At 40.2% G+C, this 13,366-nt stretch overlaps 1 protein-coding gene across 2 annotated transcripts in view; it reads right to left on the minus strand.

Annotated features, from left to right (window-relative positions):
• The window catches only part of cblb (Cbl proto-oncogene B, E3 ubiquitin protein ligase), a 64,962-nt gene that overhangs the window by 2,412 nt on the left and 49,184 nt on the right, over window positions 1-13,366 (minus strand). For both annotated transcript variants that reach the window (XM_084400205.1, XM_084400206.1), the window contains 9 exons: window positions 11,018-11,209; window positions 8,960-9,127; window positions 8,517-8,879; window positions 6,847-6,932; window positions 2,414-2,542; window positions 2,271-2,335; window positions 1,913-2,017; window positions 785-943; window positions 558-680 (listed from right to left, as the gene is read on the minus strand). In XM_084400205.1, the coding sequence (XP_084256331.1) occupies window positions 558-680; window positions 785-943; window positions 1,913-2,017; window positions 2,271-2,335; window positions 2,414-2,542; window positions 6,847-6,932; window positions 8,517-8,879; window positions 8,960-9,127; window positions 11,018-11,209 (1,390 nt within the window). The remainder of the gene's footprint in view (window positions 1-557; window positions 681-784; window positions 944-1,912; window positions 2,018-2,270; window positions 2,336-2,413; window positions 2,543-6,846; window positions 6,933-8,516; window positions 8,880-8,959; window positions 9,128-11,017; window positions 11,210-13,366) is intronic.

Here is a 13,366-nt window from a genome sequence, read left to right on the forward strand (position 1 = left end):
TTCTTTTGTTTGTTTTTTCAGAATTCTTTGATGAATACTGTTTTTTTTAAAACATTTATTTGAAATAGAAAGTTTTGTAATATTATAAACGTCTTTATTGTCACTTTTGGTCAATTTAATGCATCCTTGCTAAAATTTACCAAAGCTTTTGAACAGTAGCATATACACTATTGATATAAATAAAAAAATATTAAGGACGCAAACAGTCATTGAAATGTCATTCAAACCTGTATGATTTCCTTTCTTCTGCTGAACACAAAGGAAGATATTTTGAAGAATGTTGGTAAACAGTTGATGGACCCCATTGACTTCCATAATAGGAAAACAAATACTATGAAAGTCAATGGGGTACATCTACTGTTTGGTTTCCGACATTCTTCAAAATATCTTCCTTTGTGTTCAGCAGAAGAAAGAGATTCATACAGGTTTGAAAGGGTGAGTAAATGATAACAATTTTCATTTTGAAGTGAACTAATCCTTTAAACTCTGTATTGACCAATCAGCATTCAAGACCAAAACTATTTGATTTATAACAGCCCTTATACAATGAGTAGTACCTGAGGTGGGCGGCAGTTGATCGTAGTCTTGAGGAGCCCTGAACGGCGTCTTCATGTTGTCTCCGGTTAGTCTCCGCACGGGGGGATTAGGAGCCGAGTTAATCAATGTGTCTATGAACGTGTCTGTGAATCACACTGATAATTAGACACCAATACAACCCCAAATACAGCAGTATTTGACATTTATACTACATTAATAGTGACAGATGTGTGGGATTTGGCCTCACCTGGGCTGAGCAGGAAGTGGTCGTGTCCAGACGAGGGGCGGGCAGGTCTGGGGTAGGGTGAGGAGGACGAGGGTTCTGTGAAACTGTTCCTGATGGGGGGAGGAGGAGGAGGAGGCTGGGACGGAGGAAGAGAGTTGAACGGGTCTTCCATTGGAGACGCTGGGAGAACAGAGAGAAAGAGAGAGTGGTGGAGTCATTCTACATGCCTCAGCAGTTCCTCTTCTCACCAACAGATGGAGCTAAAATATCATTCAGGCACGAATTGAACGCGTTCTGAATTTCTGTTGTTTGTTTTGAAAAAATACATACTTTTATTCAGCAAGGATGCATTAAATTAAATACGATTATTTAGTAAATAAGTTTACATTGATGCAAAAGATTTCTACTTTCTATTTATCAAAGAATCCTGAAAAATATTGTTTCTTGAACGCCATATCAGCATATTATAAGGATTTCTGAATGATCAAATGACACTGAAGACTGGAGTAATGATGCTGAAAATTCAGCTTTGCTAACACAGGAATAAATTACATTTTAAAAAAAGAAAAAGTATATTTTAAATTGTAGTCATTTCACAACACTGTATTTTTTATCAAATAATTGTAGACATGGATAATTACCAACCCCTTACCTTACTTGAAACAGAAATAGAGTTTATATTTTTGGGGGTGGAAATTGCATTATGGTTTTAATTATGTGGCCAAAAGAATGGATTTTAGTTACTAAGCAATTACTGTAAGTTTATGACAGTAGTATGACTATGAATTAAACAAAGGCAAATTGATGTCTTCATGAATCTGTCTATATAAAAACAAACAAGCTAAAATCATCATAAAATTATATTAACATCAAAAATGTATGGAAGTGAAGGTGAATGAATGTAAAAAAAGAAATTCATCTTAAGTGTCTGAATAGAAGCACCACACAAAGACACCTCAACTATATCAAACAGCTCATATAATATAAGCTAATAATCAGATTTAGTGACTCAATAATGAATAAGGACTGCATTGGTGTTCGCAGCTCTAACCTAGTGCAATAGTAAAAGCAGAAACCAACAAATGAACACCACTGAACGGTCTGCTAATCAGGCAACCAATCAGATTGAGGCGCTGTGCCAACGGCTACCTTGAGGGGGCAGTAGAATGTCGTAGTCTGAGGGCGTCCTGTTGTGGAGGGGGCACTGTGTGGTGTGAGCCACACCCGAAATCAATGAACCAGAGTCAAACCCACCTGAGGAACACAACACAGAGTTACACTGACCTAAAAATGGCCTCAACCTCACAGTGAGTTAGCCATGTCAGCCAACTCTGGCTTCAACAACCACTGGCCGCCACATTAAAAAATGTATACTTTAGTCCCTGTTGCTACAAACACACACAAACTCCCACAATCACACTAAAAGATGGTCATGTAGAAAATTAAGATGACAAATGAGAGACTGTGTGTGTGTGTGTATTTTCTGTGTATGTGTGTGTTCTCTCACCATGCTCTGGAGGTTTATGTTTCTTTGATTCTGTGGAGAGATCCGACAAGCCGTTTTCTAAAGCCCTTTATGAAAAGAAAACACATTAAAATGCGGACGGGACGTTAAAACAGTCATTGTTTCACTATCGTGCGCGCGTTTACCTGTTGGGGATGCGGAAGGGGATGCAGACGGGTGGCTGTGTGATGCAGACGGGATGCGATGATGGAATCTGATACTCGTCCTCCACTCTCTCCGTCAGACTCCGGTGGCTTGTGAAGGGGTTGGTGTGTCTGTAGATCACACAAAACTTATTACACGACATGTACAGGCACAAATGACACCAAGTAAGAACCACGCAATCCCACGATGCTTCAGGCACACAGATAAGGTTCAATGACCACAGCAACAGCATTCAGCCCAACATTTTTGTTTTTCACGCATGATTTTTACGTGTTCATCTAATGCATTGCAAAAGTAGTCGCCACAATGTCAGGGAAGTTGTGAGTGGCTTGGGCATTCAAAATGGTTGATATGGAGCTCTAGATGGTTGCTAGGTGTGAAAAGATCCCACACTCTTTGACGTATTAAAAATACTCAGAACTTAAGCCACATCATAGCAATGTACTGAGCAGTTTTGAGCATGTTGCTTTGTGGTAGCTAGAGTGTTTTTAGACTATGATATTTTGGTCTTTATATAGGACTAATTCCCTCCTTCAATGCAAGTTTGTGGGAACAGACCTTCACTCAAACTGCATGATTTGATTGACTGATTGATTGATTTGACGATTCATGCATTTACCATGGAAAGTTTGATACAAAGCCGAACAACTCCCTAACTCCAAATATGAATTACTGCATTAACAAATATGCAAAGAAAAACATCTCATGTGCTCCCAAATTACAGCAAAGTGCGGAATAACAACATGTAAATATTTACATAGATGACAGCATTATAAGTGATGCCACAGCACTCGTGGAAAAAGGCTCTTTGACGGGAGATTTGGATGATGTTCTCTTCCTCCATGCTGACTCATTGAAACAAGCACTCTACAGTGTGAGCTGGTCGCTGTGAGATTAGCCAGTTTAATCACGTAATGCTCTAACTAAGACTCCCAGGCTGAGCTGAAGTAGGCAAATACGTCTAATATTTAAACAGCCTGGCACCACTGAGGGGGGAGAGAGGTTTACTAGCTCTTGCTGGGATACGATGGGTGGTTTTCCAGCCAAACTGCTACTGCTACTGCAATGCACCATTAGAGGGCACTTTAGGCACTTCATCTCCCTGTGATGATGAAGCGATTCATTAAAAGATCTTTTTCAAGTGTTTCGAAGTGTTCCTTGTTTCCAAGACATCACGAGAGTGTTTATGGATGTACATTTGCCAAGTATTTAACAGAAGCCAACCAAAGCAGTGTAAAAACACCTATGAGAGTGAGAGGGAGATGACAGGTTCACAAGTTTTGCTTTCTTTGAGGAGGTGGAAAGTGCTCTCAACCATTCCAAGTGGTGTGTTTGTGTTTCTGTAAAGTAAACGTATGTTGATGTGTGTGATGCCCATCACAAAGAATCCAGTGTGCCCGGAGCCAGCAGAGAATATATATATATATATATTCTCCACTCCGCTATATTTTATATATGTGTGTTGAGAATATATATATATACACACACAATACAGTAATCTTAGCCTCTATAAACACTACTGACGCAGCTCTATGGACAGATACACCACATAGACACACAACACTATTCTTCAGGGCTCTAAACAACAGCCATTGTGGTTTCCAGAACCACTCGGTTTCATTTGTCAAAGCGGTGACAGAAACACAGTTTTTCTTGTAGCAGGAACTGCTGAGAGGAGCAGAACAGTGTAGCATGAATGAAGCCATTAACATTGACAACCAAACCAATGACTAATGCTAGGGTGATATGGGTGTTATAGTAGCCAGGGCAATTCTATGCAGTGTTTTTGAAGAACATTTTATAACTATATTGCAAAATTCGGAAACAGCATAACAACGTGTAAATGGTCTGCTAAGGTGTTTATTTTGTTTCTAGAACACTATCTGTATAATCACTGTATACTTACATACTGAAAACCACTCCTTACCAACTTTATAGCAACGCATCAACAATAAGCAGAACAACTAAGCAATAACAATGTACTGAGTAGTTATTAGTATGTTGCTATGCATTCAGTGTTTTAGAACACTATCTACTGTATACATATTGTTATTCCACAACATACCACTCCATATCAACATATTGACAGTATATAGAACACATTAGTAATAGTTTTTGTTTTTTACTTTTGCATTGAGAAACTGCAAAGCAACATCTAAAATAACACCTTAGCAACATGTACTGGAGTTGCTAAGGTGTTCTGAGCAGTTTTTAACATGCTAGTGATGGGTCGGTCATGAACGAATCTTTAATATGACTCTGGACTACCGAGTTGTCTCAGAGAGGGATTCGTTCATTTTGTGTTGACCGCGCATGCGGAACATCCTATATGTTCTCTGTACTGGAAACAGAAATGATTAGTTCATCTTTCGAGTCTTCGGGTTCGGGTCCGAGTCTTTCGTTCTTCCTGTCAGTGCCAAAGAGGCTATGCTGTCAGCACCGGAAAGAGAAATGATTAGTTCACCTCTCGAATCTTCGGGTCTGAGTCTTTCGTTCTTTTGTCACGTGACGTGATGTGACAGCGCTGGACACATAAATGAGTTAATAATTCCCAATCTTTCTTATAAACAAGCGCGTAGTCAGTTTTTTTAACAGTTACATGCTGAGTTTTTGGTCTCAAATTATAGCTTTGGTCTTTCAATTTATAATTTTTAGAAATTTCTGTCATGATGGTTCTTTTCCATATGAATGTGGTACTAAAGAGTTGGTAATTCTTTAAATTGTATCTATGATGGGGAAAATCACTTGGATAAAGATATATACAGTATAGCCTTATAAAAATATGCAGTTACGAGACATAAAACCGAACGACACTAACCCGAAGACTCGAAAGATTAACTAATCAATTCTGTATCCGGTACTATAGACTGCATAGCTTAGTTTATGAGGATGTCAAGGGATGAACGAATGGCTTAGATCGGGAGGTGAGGTAAACTAACAGACTGCATAGCCTGAAGACCCAGATAAATGAATTAATCGTGTCTGTTTCTCATAATTTGGCCTTTTCCTTGCATTGCAATTTTTTCTTATTCTAAATGCGATCAACATTTGATGTGTTTGGGGAATTTGGCTATTAACATGTAACATTTTAAATACATTTTGCTGAAATGAACGAAATGACTCGAAAAAAGATTCGTTCATTTTGATGAACGGGATTCAAAGATCCAAGTCAGTAAAATTATCTGAACTTCCCACTACTATAACATGCTACTATGCAGTTATGTAATTTGTGTTTTTTAGATGTTGCTTTGCAGTTTCTAAATGCAAAAGTCAACGGTATCATTAGCCAGGTAAAAATCCAATCACTTATCAAGTCACAGCACATCTTTCCTGAACATGCAGCATAATGTGAGGCATAATTCATGTCTGTAGTACAAACGGTGCAAGCTAAGAGGCAAAGTTTACAAAGTTCACCACTATTCTTGACTATATAATAATAATAATAATAACAACAATAACAACAAAAATTCAACACCCATAGCACAATATAAGGGAAAGAAAGAGCATAAGTGTTTGTGACAGAAGAGGAAATGTGGCTTGCTGCTTGGAGTGCAACCTCTCATAGGCTGGTTCTGCTTAATTCCCTCAAAAGCCCCACAGGAAGTCCATCACTGCAGTGTGTGTGTGTGTGTGTGTGTGTGTGTGTGTGTGTGTGTGTGTGTGTGTGTGTGTGTGTGTGTGTGTGTGTGTGTGTGTGTGTGTGTGTGTGTGTGTGTGTGTGTGTGTGTGTGTGTGTGTGTGTGTGTGTGTGTGTGTGTGTGTGTGTGTGTGTGTGTGTGTGTGTGTGTGTGTGTGTGTGTGTGTGTGTTTGTTTAAAGAGCACATGTTCTCCGGATCCTGGTCCTCTTGCATAATTGGTGCACATGTGTCCAAACATTGCTCTGTGAGTGTGAGTATGTGTGTGTGTGTGTGTGTGTGTGTGTGTGTGTGTGTGTGTGTGTGTGTGTGTGTGTGTGTGTGTGTGTGTGTGGTTCTGACAGACCTCTAGAGATATACAGGATGCAGCCTGTGCACACAATCCCTGGATCACATTAACACATTCATTAAGTCCACATGATTTTTTTTGGTCTTTTCACCAAAAAAACACTTGCGGGAAAATAATAATTTAGTCATTAAACATCACAAAAGCAGATCAATGAGAAAAGCAGGAAAATATGCTCTGGATTGATATCACAATGAGATCAGCAAGTCCACAGAAAAACAGTGCTCAAGAGCGGTAAACAGGTAATTTGTAATCATATGAAGACAATATGAGTGAATTGGGAATTAGGCTCCCTTCAGAATAAAGAGAAACAGATTGATCTGCTTTACAGTGATTATGATCAACATGGACACAAAGAACAAGAACCACAGCAGGGCTCCAGGGATGGGAGTGGCACGTCTGTGTGTGTGTGTGTGCGTGCGTGCGTCTCACCTCTGGTTGTGATCCAAAAGGGGAGGGGAGTGACGCAGAGGAGGGACATCATACTCATCACCAGGTAACAGACCGTTGATGAAAGACTGCAGAGAAACACAAACATGAAATGTTAAAAAATACAATTTATGATAAATAATTGATTTATCCTAACCTGACATAAAGGTACAGATGATATCCAAATGGGACTTATCCGTGATAGTTGTCAGATTATTTGTCATATAATCTAACAAGTATCCATGGGATGGATGAATGGATGGAAGGAAGGATGGAAGGATGGATGGATGGTTAGAAATATAGATGAAAAGTACTGATGAATAGCAAGACAGAAGGATGGATGGAAAGTACTGATGACAGCTAGACGGACGGATGAATGGATGGAAGGATGACGGATGGTTAGAAAGATGGATGGATGGATGGATGGATGGATGGATGGATGGATGGATGGATGGATGGATGGATGGATGGATGGATGGATGGATGGATGGATGGATGGATGGATGGATGGATGGATGGATGGATGGAAAGTACAGATGAATAGTTAGATGTATGGATGGATGGAAATGACTGATGACCAGCTAGACGGATGGATGGATGGATTATAGTTAAAAAGTATTGAGAAAGAGAGAAAGAGAAGGAGAAAGAAAGAACATTAAAAGTATTTTCACACAGATCATCTTGTTAATGTGTCAATTGAACAGACTAGAAGGATCTTCAGGACCCTCATCATGGAGCTCTAGAAGCCTCAGATGTCTGAGCCGGTTTATTTCAGAGATCAAGAGTAGCGTGTGATGCTGTACACTAGCTGTGGCCTGAGGACAGTGCTGTGTGGGTTTGTGCCGGGAGAACAGGGGCCAAACTCTCTGTGCCCACACTAGGACACTAAATGAATCCATACACTGACATGCCAACCAGGGACAGAGAGAGGGGGAGAGAGAGAGACAGAGAGACAGAGAGAGAGGGATAATTTTACAGTCCATTGGTGGTTACATATAATTGCATGCTGCAAACCTTAGTAGAACAAAAAGATTTAAAAAAAATCCACATGCACTTCATTCAACCAAGAACATTTCAGATAAGTTATTAGTTTCCAAAAGGGCTTTAATGAGACACCCTCAGCAGCTTTGCAACAAAATATGTAACTCTCTCCAATCCCCTTGTGCAAAACATGCTTATTTAATGCATAATCTATAAAACTCCCAGCGAGCCACGAATCTGTGCGAGTATTTTGAATACTGGAGCATTAACCCAGATATATATAAAAACGCATGTCGGGGTGGGAGGGCAACTGTTGTAATAATGATAGGCGCCGAATGCGTTTTAAATACCTCCTTTTTTAATGCCAGGGCCAAAGACAAGCACTACACACAGCCGAATTTCACAGCCCTGCTTTACTGCGAATATCGTCACTGTTGCTTAGTAACAGCTATGAGCAAAAAAAGTGAATATTTATGGCTTAAAATAGGCAAGTAAGGGCTTGTGAATGAGTACAGAGGGTTCTAGGTGATTTCGAAACACAATGTCCAGTCATTTTTCTGCTCTTATCTCATGTTCTTGACTCTGCTTATCAAAGAAGGACATTCCAACCCTAATATTAAGTGTCGCTCTCCAAAAAGAGCACGTGTGAACGTGATCTGCATGATCCAAAGGAATGTGTGTGCGTTCCTAACCTTACTACACTCTGACTGCGCATTCAGTCTGTGGCCGATCCGGTTCAACCCCAAGTCGGCACCGGAGCAGCTGAGGGGTCTCCCGTTGATGTGCGCTGGGGCGGCGTGGGCGAGTTTGGGGGAGCGGTCTGCAGCAGAAGTCTTGCAGTCTGACAGAGCAGTGCTGTCTTTAGGACTCCAGGCCTCCAGGGGCGCTCTAGGATCCCTGGGAAGGCCCGACGAAGGGGTGATGAGCCAGGCGGCCCGGCCCTCTTGAGGGATGTGAGGTGGGCGTTCTGGTGGAGGAGGAGGAGGGGGGTCTCTCTGTGGGGGTGGAGGGGCAGGGAGGGGTTTGTCCTGTTTTCTGGACATACCCGGAGATGACTGAAAAAGAGAAAAGAGAAATATTAAAAAACAGAAAATTAAATTGAGAATAAAAATATTTATCATGATCAGTAAGATACCTTGGGAGAGCCTGTGGGGCTGGGAGCGGGAGAACGGATGAGATCAAGGCGGGGTGGTACGGGTGGAATGTTCAAGTGTGGGCCCATGTGATCTGCAGCGGGTTTCCGGCGTTCACACACAGGGGATGAGTTCGGAGACATTATCGGCGAGTTCTGGATATCCATCGACTACGCAAAGAAAGAAAGAAGCAATGATGGTGATTTATGACATATTTAGTAGTGTTTGCAAAGACAATAAATGCAAATAAGTTTACAATTTGGTGCATAATTCATCATGCACTTTGCTTTTACTTTGTAAGCATGAATGAAATGACTGAAAAAATCCCCTAGAATAACGGCCTTTAACAGCGTTCACAACATTTCTGACTCCAAGGCACCCAAAGATATTTCTGGTGCTTCTGCTGTCATTACATAAATGTAAAAACATTTAGAGCACCTAAGCAACCACATACAGTAGCAATCATCCACAACATATAAAAATCATGATAGCGAGTTTTACACAATCAAGCAGCACTTTTTTTTTTTTTCAAAGTTAAATACAGAAACACTCGATGTTGCATAGATCTTGGGGCTTGATTGAGATAAAATGTTTGCAACGAACACGACAGCAGTACAAAGAGAAGAAAAATGACAAACTCATTATTCATCATCATGATTGCGTAGAAAGCTATCCTAATGGCCTATTACCTCCAGAAATTGCTTCGGGCAGGTTAGGGTATTCAACTTCCTAATCAACTAATAGTCTCATTAGCATATCCATGAACTGAGCAATTGCAGCTGGACAGCTTTTGTTCGTGGTGCACCAAAAAATGTATAAGGGGGGAAAGTGCTGCTAATTAAATGAGCTAAAAAACGTTACAGGAAATCAAAAGATGAATAAAATGCCCTTTGTGCGCTACTCTTTGTACAAACAAGCTCTCACTCAATAGGAAGCCAATATCCTCTACAAGTTCTCTTGCAAGGGCATTATAGGAAAAAAAACAACTAATATCCCGCATTTCTATTTAAAAACATTCCTGCCAGAAGGTGCCCTCTATTTCTCTCCAAGCACTACCATTTAATGAATCTACTCAGTGGAGCTGCGGAGGTTGCGTCCTCGTGAGGCAGGTTCCAACAGGTTTCTTTTTCTAATAAAAGAGACTGACATTTATGCTGGTGAAGAGCAGGAGGCTATTGCACCTATATAAAAGCAAGATATAGGTCTCTTTGAAGTCCAGTAAAGAATGAGATTAAAACCACTAGGGAAAAAAAGAAGATTGGTCGTGGAATGACAACAGTGATGAATGAAGTCTTATCTACTGAGCAGGTTTAGGCAGAAACAAACTTCTAAATACTTGTAAACCTGTGATAACAGACAGTGATCTGGCTTTAAGTCAACATGAAATGCATTAGACACGTATTCCAGAGTGAAAAAAAAAAACACATAAAGTAGGTCTGGATTTGATTTTATCCATCAGAAATTGACTAGTCATAAAAAAGTAGGCATTACACAGCAGAATGGATGGGAAGGATTGAAAAATAAAAGGGCTTGGTGACATGAAAGTTGATCAATTTAAATAAAATATTACGTGGTCAAGATTATTATTTTTTAATCTTTTTAATAGCATGCCCTGATAAACTGTTCACAATAAGATCGTGAAAAAATATTAAGCGTAAATAATTCATATGAATTCATATTTCTAATACAGTAAGTAATGTTATAAAAACATATGCTGTTTTCTATACTTTATATACATCAAAAAATCCTGAAATAAAATCTATCACGGTTTCCACAAAAATATTAAGCAGTACAACTGTTTTCAACATTATGAAATGTTTCTTGAGCACCATATTAGCATATTAGAATGATTTCTGAAGGATCATGTGACCCTGAAGACTGTATTGTGATGAGTATTGAGTAATGGCTATGGAAAATTAAACTTTGCTATCACAGGAATGATTTACATTATATGCATATTTATACATATGTATATATACATATACATATACATGTTCTCAGTAGTCTAAGTAATTAGGATCAATTTCGATATCATGTTGGGAATCTTATAGATGTTGTACCTTCCTGATGTGGTCTATGACCAATGATTCCTCTCTGTCATCATCGTCATCCATGTCCAGCATAGGGGAGTTGAAGTGGTCCAGGAAGAAGCACTTGGCTCCTTCATTGCGTGGGTCAAACGGATCCACAATGATGGGCTCAGTCCCTTTGATCTCGCAGCGACAGAACGGACAACCCTGACCGTCGGAATCCTGCAGAAAAGAGTCGAGGACACACTGAGTGAACTTTAAAACACTAGCGCACACACTTGTAACGTGCACTCTCAAACATACACACACACAAAGGCTCCAACACTTGTTGGTAGTCCAGAAAACCGCCTCTTACTCAAAACAGACATGAGCACACGCATGGTGTAGTACCTTCGCTGATATCAACCTTAACGGTTCTGGTCTGATTATTTGTATAGCGCTGTAAACACTGACACACTGTTGTGGAAATATGCCTTGGCCATGAGGAAACTCTTTACTGGCAGGATCTGAAGAGTCATGTTTGATTACAAACAGCTGGAACGCACATGCTACCCCCTCAGGCCTGGTACCGATTTCCTCTTTTTCGATTTAGGAAACAGCAAAAGCAAGACAGACCCACACGCAGGCCACTCCGCCACGTCGCACGCCTCCGTACGGCCTGGAGACGGCTTACACATGGCAAAATGAACAACAATCATCTTTCATTTCCTCCATTAAACTCTGAGAATCAAAGTGTGTCGATATTTACAAGAACAAAAGATGATCATGGCTGCCATCTGGTTGAGGGGTCGCGCAGAAAGACATCAAAGCGTCGTTTGAAACCTAATCCTAATTAGAGCCCTTTAACGGAGAGAGAGAAACACACCCCAACTGACTCGGCATAAAACAAGGCCATTAAAATAAAAAAAGAGTGAGATTTCTAAGGGATAGTCACCTTCAAGACTTCACTGATGTGTGTTCGTAAACTTACCAGAAAAATAGCAATGAATATTAATCTTTCTGCCAGCTAGGAGATGAGATGACACTTCTCTAGGCTCTCAACCGGTTCATTGGTTTATTTAACAGTCAGGTCCCTTTTATAGGCAGGTTAAAGGGAAGCCATCCTTGCCGTTTTAAAAAATGAGAGGGTGAACAACAGCAGAGGAGATTCAAAAAGCTCTCTTGTTGTCTAAGAATGGACTCGTGATGGACCACAGCTGAGGCCTTTTGGATGTCATTTTAGATGTGTTGTGAGTGACAATATGTATTCAGTGACAACAATTCTGACCTGAAGGAAAGTTGACATCCTTCTTCACACATTCTCACACTAAAATACAGAACAAACAAAATGAAACACTTGCATCTAAAGTAACACCAACTAACGAACGTGCTCCACTAACATTTCACAAGCAGAAAGTGTCTGCATACTAAGCATGTGAGCATGTGAAAAATGTGAGCATGTGCAATTTTTCTGTTAAAATAAATGGCACTTTGATTAGACATTTTATTGTTTAAGGCAGTGACATTCATACCTTTTTAAGCTCACAAATAATTTTTAGGGGCCACTGTATTGTTTTGATGAAGTGCTCTTCTGAATTTAATTAACTTGAGCGCTTCACTTCAATGTTCATGCAGTAAAGACTGGTTCACGGTCAATGATCACAAATCTGAGCCAAACCCATCAAAAACCCAGATGGTAGATGTGTAGCAGAGGGAAAACTACTGTGTCCAAAAGAACAAAAAACACAAAACACTACAATAGTACTGCTTCTCCCTTAAATTTTCAAGTGATATAGTGAAGAATAATATGATCTTACTGGGGAGCGATACAGGGAATGGGCATGTTGCTGGCCAGACTCAAACCAAGCACCGAGACTCGAATCAGGATTTATGCTCAGATCAGCTTGAGTGAATCAAGTTTCCATTATAAAAAAAAAAAAAAAAAACACTTAGCATGCATCTGGCTGAGGTGTCCGAGTTTAGCTGGCCCTACCGCAGCCCCGAAGTATCTGTTTATCGAAAGAGAAGCTCTGATGCTCGGACAACACCCTAGATCAGAACATTTCTGAGAATTCGGCCAGTCCTTACAATGTAAACACATACACACTTCCTCCCAAATGTGTAACATCACTCTAACATCACCCATGTAAACATCCTCAATCACAATCATACACTGACACACATTAATACACACAGCAACACACACCCAGAAGATTATCGCAACCAGAGAGGACACATTTCCTACCCTATCTGCCTTTCCTTCACCTGTCCACTGTCATGCCGCTTGCATTTGAGATCAGGACAAATGCAAGGGCGACGGAGAGACAGATAACCTGCCGTTCGTTCTCCACTGACTCCTGATGATGCTCAGTATTCAGGTCATAGCATGCCATTTAAAGC

The sequence above is a fragment of the Rutilus rutilus genome, assembly GCF_951802725.1.
Source record: "Rutilus rutilus genome assembly, chromosome: 25".
Classification (NCBI taxonomy): domain Eukaryota; kingdom Metazoa; phylum Chordata; class Actinopteri; order Cypriniformes; family Leuciscidae; genus Rutilus; species Rutilus rutilus.